This window comes from Buceros rhinoceros, unplaced genomic scaffold (assembly GCF_000710305.1).
Source record: "Buceros rhinoceros silvestris isolate BGI_N320 unplaced genomic scaffold, ASM71030v1 scaffold38137, whole genome shotgun sequence".
Taxonomy (NCBI): Eukaryota; Metazoa; Chordata; class Aves; order Bucerotiformes; family Bucerotidae; genus Buceros; species Buceros rhinoceros.
In genome coordinates this window covers 6,834-15,784 of record NW_010424592.1, presented here as the reverse complement: position 1 = coordinate 15,784, position 8,951 = coordinate 6,834, and the positions used below count along the sequence as shown (strand labels likewise).

Here is an 8,951-nt window from a genome sequence, read left to right as displayed (position 1 = left end):
AGTGGACAGCACTTTTCAAGGACTAAATGGTGCAGTCTGCTCAGACAATCCTTTTTTTTCCCCCCTCTCCAGTTCCCAAGGCAGAGAATGAAGTCCCATCCCCAGCCTCTTCCCACCACAGCAGCAACCAACCGGCCTCGCTGACGGAGGAGAAGCGAACGCCACAGGGCAGCCAGAATTCCCTCAACACCGTCAGCTCAGGCAGCGGCAGCACCAGTGGCATCGGCAGTGGTGGTGGCGGGGGCAGCGGTGTCGTCAGCACCGTGGTCCAGCCCTACGATGTGGAAATCCGCCGTGGCGAAAACGAGGGCTTCGGCTTTGTCATAGTCTCATCAGTGAGCAGGCCAGAGGCGGGGACAACATTCGGTGAGTCTTGGGGAGTTTTTCAATGCGCCTTGAATGAGACGCGGATTTGAGCGCTGCAGCGCAAGGAGCCAAGTGGGAATCTGTTTAATTAAAAGTCGTGAGCGTGCCCTAATTTATGTAATTAATAGCTTAATCAGAGGCTAAGACTGGGTAGGTGTTTTCCTCCTGGGTTTTGTTCAGAGTCAAGAAAAGCAAAATGAGAAATCCCAACCTGAAGAGCAAAAATGCCACCAATGTCAATTCCAGACACTCCCCATAGCTCCAGCTCTCCCTGCTAGCTGATGCCTTTCTGGGGTTTGCTCTCAGAAGAGCAGCCGGGGATCCCCCCAGTGATGCTGTTTGCTAACGCAGGAATTGAGCAGGTGGAAGGAAATACATCTCCTGATGGTGGAATTGAGCCAGCTGATTTAAAAGCAGTAATGATTAAACTGATTAACTTCTCTTTGGCAATCAGGGTTATTCTGATCCTCGTTACGGAGTGAGCATGCTTATAACTGGGAAGTTTTAATTCGTAGTGCTTGCTGGTGACACGGAATGGAGAATACTGTTAAAAACAGAAGGGTTTTTTAATGCATTCCACCTCTTCCCAAATCCTTTTCTTCAGAGCAGGGGGAAATGAAGTTCACATGATGTCACACTTAATATCCTGCCCTAATAGAAGTGGTTGTGGTTTCTTTCTGAAGACAGTCCTTCCTGCTAGGCAGACACCCGTTTCCAGGCGTTGCTGCAAAAGCAACATAAGCTGGTTTTGCAAGTACGCACAGAACAGTCTGCTTGAGAGCTGAAATGACATTGCAAGGGGGAAACCAGCCTATTTTCTTCCGTTTCTATCTCCTCCAAAGGGCCAGAGGCAGCATCCACTTATGCTTTGTAGGGGAAAAATGTGTTCCCTCCTGTTACTCAATGGCATGTGGTAGAGATGGAGGAGGAAAGACAGAGCAAGTGCCTTGGCCATCTTCACACTACCTCTTAGAGCAGGGCTGTGGTTTGCAGGCAAAATACGTTGCAGTCTCCCTGTACAGCTTGGATACGCCTGGGGCACACAGATGCATGTGTCAAGAAGTGGCCTTTCCCCCTTCTTTCTAGGCTTTTTTTTTTTTTCCTGAAATTTCCTGCTGTTACCCATCAGCAAGGCACTTACTAATACACTGAGGGAGCATCACCTCCTGTGATGGTATTGGTGTAGAATGGGCCATTTTTAACACTGTTCTGGGCAGTTGAGGCAGCAGAGATTTCAAGGGGGAAATACCTAGTATAGACCTTGTGCACTGTGCTACTCTCGCTGTTCTTACTGCTGGAAACTGCTCTTCCAGAATAGGTATTTTGGTGCCAGAACACAACAGTGTAATGTAATAGAGATTATACTGAACTCAGTGTAAACCAGAAAGAGAGCTTTTATCTTCTGAAAGTATTTGCAAACGTGTGTAAATAACTTTTACTGTATGAACACTATGCTCTAACTCTTTTCTGCAGAGAAACCTTGACCTGAGGTTGTAAGGAGTTGTGTTTGCTTTAGCTCAAGATACTCGCTAACTGGAAGTTTTCTGTGCAGGGGCTCCTCATGGAGATCTGTTGATCTGTGACTGCTTCTCCTTTAATTTTTTCAAGTGTATTCAGCTTTTTCCTAATACTCTCCATGAGACGTGTTCCCTCTGCTGCGTGGTGCTTGCTTTGGACCTGCTTTGTAGTTCTTTTTCTTTCATGGGTAGTATTTAGAGATGGGCCAAACTGTTACTAAAACCCACCTTGGTCACTTTGGTGTGGGCTCTGTCATCTGTGTTCAGTGGATTGGACAGAGTAGGAATTCGTACCCTCGAAACAGCCTTTGAACTGGATGGGGCTTTGTATTACCTGAAAGAGCAACTTTCTAACAGAAGAAAAAAAAAATCCCTCTACCATTTGCAACTAATCTAAATACTTTCTGCCAGCTTTCATTGCATCTTTCCTTGTTCTCTCACCTCACTTTCCTTTTCTTAGCCTTTTCTTCTTTATGGTCTTCCTAGTGTTGTCCTGTGTGCAGCAATGTATATCTCTAAAACTACTAATCAAATAAAGATTGCAGCACAGATGGGAAAGTGCATCTTGAGGGTGAATGTATTGTGGATGCAAAGTATGAGGTGACCATTCTGTATAGCTCATGGTTTTAATGTGTGCCCGAGGGCCTCTCGCCCACGTAAAGAAGCTGTACAAAAGCCTGGTGGGTTTATTGGTGTGAAGTTGTGTATCCCCTGTGTCTCAATTCTGCGTTTGATGGACGACGCTGTGGTTTTGAGACAAACAATTGCATGGAATAGGGGAATTTTGCCTCCAAAACACTTTCACCCTGAAGCGCTCTTGCTCTGTGTCAGACATCTCAATGGTGTTGTGTGTGGTTTTAGAGGTATTTGAAGAGAAGGTCCTTATTCCTTCCCTGCTCCTGTCCTGATGCCATCTAAGATCATAAAAGGGGAAGGGTTAACAGAGGCTGAGGTGGATGCCTGCACCAAACAGGTTACCTTTGTCAGTCTTGGCCCATCTGTAGTGGTCCTGTGCCTTCCCTGATAGTACCTTTATTTATGATAGAAGAAAACTGTTTCATGTTGCTTCCCCATGCAGCGCTGATAGAGCGGGTCTTTGTGGTAGAAAAGGAATTGCGCTCCCTCCTAGGCCTGGAACAATTTTATCTTTCTAAATCGAGAAAGAACAAAACATTGGCAGAAGCTTGAATAGCAGTAGACTTAGAGAAGGTCTAGAGAGGCTGACACCAAAGTAATCTTGGAGGAGGAAGGCTGCGTTTTCTACAAAGAGGTTCAATTTTTTTGTTCAAAAATAAAATCAGGATTTGGGTTATGGTGGGGCTGCCAAGTGCGGTTGCACTCTATCAAAATCTCACCATCTATTGACAGAAATCAAGGTGGGGGGAGTTTTGAGTGATAAGACACCTTTTGGTAAAAGAAGTAAAGTATCGTGCACTCATGCTAGTTGATTGCCAATGTTTTGAACACTGGCAGCAAAGCTATCCTATAATAACTTTTGCTTGATGCATTAATTAATTAACCCTTAACCTTCTCTTTTCCTTTTCAACCCTTTTTCTCCTTTTCCCCTTCACCATATTCCCACATATGTAAACAAATAAAACCAAAACCAAACCAAAACAAAAACAACCCCCAAACCAATACAAAAGCGGGAAATGCATGTGTGGCCATGCCTCACAAAATAGGTCGGATAATTGAAGGGAGCCCCGCTGACCGCTGTGGCAAGCTGAAAGTAGGCGATCGGATCTTGGCCGTGAATGGGTGCTCCATCACCAACAAGTCGCATTCAGACATCGTCAACCTCATTAAGGAAGCGGGAAACACCGTTACCCTGCGCATCATTCCAGGAGATGGTAAAGTATATGTTTCCTGCTGTCTTACCTGACCCTCTTGGTTTTGTTCCCAGGCTCTTTGCATCAGTCGGAGCTGCAAAGTCATGGAGGACTCAGTTTCCACTCCCACTTTGGGACTTAGCAGTGAGGGAGGTTGTGAGTCTTCCATAGTTTTATTTTTTGTTTCCTACTGTAGAAATGGGAGTTTTTAAACAGGGAGATTTTAAAACCTTCTGTCATATTCCTCCATGTACCTCCTTAAAATTATCTTCTGTAAATTTGATGCATACCTCGGTACACTTTGATTAGATTCTGAGGTCGATAATGCAGCTTTAGAACATTTGGGAATCGCTTGTTAATATGTGGGATTCCTGGAGCTTTGTGTGTGCACAAGCAGGCTATAGAGCAAAGAGATCACAGAAAGGGATAAACACTTTGTCATGTTTTAAGCTGTTTGCAAAGAAGATTTGGTTTTATTCTGCGTAAGTTGCTTTGGGAGCAAGCTCAGTACATTTAGAAATGACTTTGTGAAATGGCGATGGCTCTGGGGCTGCTGTGTGCTTGCAGCCCATTGTTGTAAGTTACCCTCGACAGGATCTCACTGTTTCAGACCCGAGGGAACGTGCAGGATCCCCAGCAATACGCTGACGCTTGGTACTGGTTTCAGGTCACAGAGCTATTTAACAAAACCGAGGGTCTGTGTTATGTATCAGTTCCATTAAATTGATCCCTAGCTGAGATGCCAAATAGGAATAGAGCAGAAACATATATAAACTATCTGTGGCAGAACTAAAATTGCTTTGGTTCTAAATTCTAAGTATTTTCTTTGTTTGTTGTCCTGCTCTGCCATGGACGGGTTCACAGTGAAAACTTGTTAGGCAGAAATCTGAAGCTAAATCCACAGGTATAAGGTGTGATGGCTCAGCGACAGTGATGATGAACATTTAGAGTTGCACAGGACATTATTTGCCTTCAGTTAAATGTAGAGGAAGTGTGATTAAGTTTGAAAAGAACTGAATGGCTGAATCGAACCTGGTACCTGTGAAGCAGAATGAAGAAGGTACATGATGTGATTTCCAGGGAGAAGCATTCGGTAGTGGGTAACTCTCGTACTTTCTAGTCTGAGATACGGATTTGGCTGCCCCACAGAGCGTGGTGATGCTATGTTATTTAGTTATAAGATAAAAACAGGCCAGGATGAGAAATGATCTGGTTATAAATTATTTCTGTTTAGGGTGATCTGTTTTGCATAAAGACATTATTTTCCTACTGTTCAGTAGCTACCAGGTCAAAGGGAGTATGATCCTTCGCTGCTTCCAGCACATTGAGGGTTTGTGAGTAATCAAATGGCTACGAATCAGGCTCACATCTGAGCTGGCCTGCGCGTGCCAGGAAGGTAAACCGGGCGAAGAATTGTTCATTACCTGTATTTTGGTATATGATCAAAATATTTAAATAAATAAATAATCATATGTTTGAAGGGCAAAAATTTCCCAAGAAATAAATAACTTTTGAATGGTTTAAGAATTTTTTTAAGAGGAATATAGCTTCCCGACGTGCATGCTCAGCCAGCCTTGTTCGTGTGAACAGGTGTACAAATACCGTGTTAAATTGCTTAGGTGAGGAGGGAAACCTGTACCTGTGGCTGACGTCGCGTGTTCCAAGAGAAGGTAGAAAGCTGTAATTTAGGGAAGGAGTCAACTGTTCTCTCTCATAGCAAGGCAGGCTTCAAGTCTTTTTATTTACTGTTTGCTGAAATTCCCAGTCAGATTGCCATCTCTGCATAGCAATACCTGCATTTAATCTCCAAAAGCCAGTAAGACCAGACACTCAAAATCAGCAGGAGGCTTGTTCTCAACCCCATGAGGTTTAAGAAGTTGATCTCAATGTCATTTTCTTTTTGTTGTCTTGAGGTGCTTTTGTTGGTTTGTTGGGCTTTTTTTTATTCACTTTTGGGTGCTTTTTAGGTAAATGCAAATGCTCTGTGTATTTAAAGCAAGGGGGAATATAAACCAGAAGCCATACTTCTGAGATAAATGTTGACACAGGCTCATCACAAGACTCACAATAAACTCACACTGCTAATCTCTTCTAACATTATTAAAAACACCAAGGGTTTTTGCTTTGTAGTAAGTCTTGCACCAGCTCATTGCCATAGAGCACTGCAGGAGCAGATCTGCAATGGAATTATGATGCTGTAACATGCTACCAGCTGATGCAAGGATACAGAGAGCTGAAAAAATACAAGCTTTTGTAAGGCATTTAATTGTTATCTGAATGTTCCAGGGCGGAACAGGGCAAGGATTCAATGAAATAGAAATATGTAGGATTTAGAATATGCAATTGTAATTCTACTAGAGATAATTTTTGCTATATTTGTGTTCCGTTCCAGTTTTGCCTGGTGGCTGGCATGCATCCTGAACCAGTGTCTAAAAAGCTAGCAAAATTATGCACAACTCCTGACTCATGGGACAGGGTGGGCTAAAGATAGATGCAGTACAGTGGTGTGAAGATACATCTGTACCAAAGATGTGTCGTTGCTCTACTTGGTATTCTTAGTGTGACCTACTAAAGGGAATCTTGCATTCTCTTTGAAGCCCATCTTCATCTGATCTCCAAATATTTGTGGAGGATTTCAGAGGCTTTTGTTCTGACTACAGAACACTTAACCATGTATTGGGGCCTTCTTGTGTTGGAGACCAATTTTAGCATAAAGGCATCTTTACAAAATACACAGAATTATTTCTTAAAATCCAACAGCGTAACCACACATAGGGATGACTCCTTTTTGTACAAGCCAGCTGTCGGTGGCACATCCTTGCAAAGGTATGAGAGGTGCAGGCAGACCCAGGAGCCCCTCTTGCTCTCCGAGCCACTGCACACAAGCCAGCTCTGGTCTGGAAGGTGTTACAGCTCCACATGCTGAGGGTTTGGGCATGTTAACTTGGGCACAGTGCTGCAGGCAGAGGAGCTGTGCTTTCTTTGCACCCATCTGTTTAAATAGTTCTTCTATTTCCCTCTTCCTGAGTTTTCCTTGACATGCACTAGCTACAGAAAGGAAAAACCGTCATCTCATCTAGATTTCTCCACAGTTAAAATAAATCCATGAATTAAAATGGGTTCTCAGGACCAAATGAGTCCATGACCACCATCCTCTCCTTAAGTCAGGCAAAAACGCTCCCATCCCTGCAATTTTGTATTACTGCTGGACTGTTTAATAATGGCAGATTTCTCCATAGTCAATAAAATGAATTACCGGATGCCTGCAGCTAAAGAGGCAAACAAGGGCAGGGTAGAGGACCTTGTAATTTTATGTTGCAGAGCCAGACGTTTCCACTGGTTTTCATTGCTGTTTCTGATGGTGGCTTTTTTTTAAGGGGGATTGGAACGGGAGAGTCAGGGAACAAGGTGCATTATTTTAACCAGTGATTGTTCATTCAGTTTCGATTTTGACCTTGAAAAGTGGATCATGGACAGTATTTTGCAGTTACTTGCAGTCTTTGGTTCTCTGATAGATAGACTGGGTATGGGCACAAAGTGGGGGTCTCCTGTGTGCGGAACTGTCCCACAAAGCAGTGGGTGTCTGCCACTGCAATGACTTTAGCTGGGAATACCAGGCCTAATGAGTGGGTATTCTTATTAACTGTGCCCGTCATTCTTCATGTGCAACCGATGTAACCGTTCAACTTTTTGAGTGGTTAAGTATGTCCTACCAACGCTTCCTCTAAATTCAGACTCATATGTGAGGGAGAAAGTGATTTTCAGGAACTGCTGACTTCTGGGGAATTCAAAATCTGAAACTCTTCAGTTTCAAATTTCAGTTCAGGATTGATACAATATGTGTTTCTGTCAAATGTGTTGAGTTCAATATGCAGGAGTTCCAGGTCTTTCCTCCAAAACTATGTTGCTAATATTTAGTTAATGGCATTGACATGACCTTAATTTTAGGCAGAATTTTAAATGAGTTCTGGGTTAATTCTGGTCTTATTGAAGCCTGTGATAAAGCTCCAGAATGACGTGGGGACTGTTTTGCCATGCCATACTGTGAGGGACACCGAGCTAGTCACTTTTCAGTTGTGTCTATAGCAAGTCCCTTCCCGGTTCTGTGAAGCAGGAGAGAGGACCTCTCTTAGGAGCACCTGCTGCCATTCATAGAGAAATACAGCCTTTGCACACGTTGATGTTGGGCTGAGAGCCCTTTGTAGTGCAAACTGAGTTTTGAAGTCAATCCTGCTGTCTACATTCTCTCGGTAAGCCCTTTTATAAGTGGTACCCAAAGCTGCTGATGCTTTTGGTACAGGTGGTTCCGCATCCCTGCATGCAGCTTTGAGTGCTCAGGACTCAGTGGGTTGTATTTCAAAGATGAATTTCAGTAAGTTTGGGGTTTAGGCACATTCAGTATCACCTTGTGAGGTATTACATAAAAGCCACATCTCAGTCCCACTGAAGATTGCTGTTCCTGATGGAGGAAGCACTGCTAAGCTTATTATCTATGGAATAGTTATTGCTACTATAAAATTAATCCAGCCAACCTACCATATTTGGACACTTTAATGACAGGAATTCTTCCAGTTAGTCAACAGACAAGACATTCTTCAACCCTTCCTCCACGGTCAGCCTTTGTTCTGAGTGGGTCTAATGGTCAGTGGTGTTTCTAATCCAGAGATTTTCTTTTTTTTTTTTTGGCATTTTCCATTTGAGTGTGCGGTTTCATATATGTAATTACTCTGACTTAGCTTAGACTTTATCCTGTAAATTTTTGGATTTAAGAAATCTGAACCAATCTCAAATTCTTTAAAAACAACATAATGAAGCTTTCCAGTGAAATGCTTTTGCAAAACCTTTTTTTCAATCGTGAATAGTCAATGGTCTTCCCTCATAATGAAAAAACATTTGTTTTGCAGAATCCTCCAATGCTACTTTATTGACCAATGCAGAAAAAATTGCTACAATTACAACCACACATACTCCTCAGCAAATACCCCAGGAGACCAGGTCAGATTGTTTTCCTTGAGGAGAGCGTGTTGACATGCTCTTTCTTCGGTTACTTCTTGATCATCTTCACATCCCATGAGCTGTATTTTTCTTCTCTCCCTCTTCCTCTTACTTGTTACAGCAGGAACAACACCAAACCAAAGCAAGAATCCCAGTTTGATTTCAAACCACCCCAAGCAGCACAGGTAAGGAGTAACTTTCTGATTGTTTTGTTTGCCACAGACTGTTGCTTCCAATCTGCTTG

At 43.1% G+C, this 8,951-nt stretch overlaps 1 protein-coding gene across 1 annotated transcript in view; it reads left to right on the top strand.

Annotated features, from left to right (window-relative positions):
* Positions 1–72: 72 nt before the first annotated feature.
* The window catches only part of LOC104497572 (membrane-associated guanylate kinase, WW and PDZ domain-containing protein 1-like), a gene marked incomplete at both ends in the record, with an annotated part of 15,709 nt that continues 6,830 nt past the window's right edge, over positions 73–8,951 (top strand). The window contains 4 exons of the mRNA XM_010140840.1: positions 73–366; positions 3,566–3,733; positions 8,617–8,707; positions 8,829–8,892. Of these exons, the coding sequence (XP_010139142.1) occupies positions 73–366; positions 3,566–3,733; positions 8,617–8,707; positions 8,829–8,892 (617 nt within the window). The remainder of the gene's footprint in view (positions 367–3,565; positions 3,734–8,616; positions 8,708–8,828; positions 8,893–8,951) is intronic.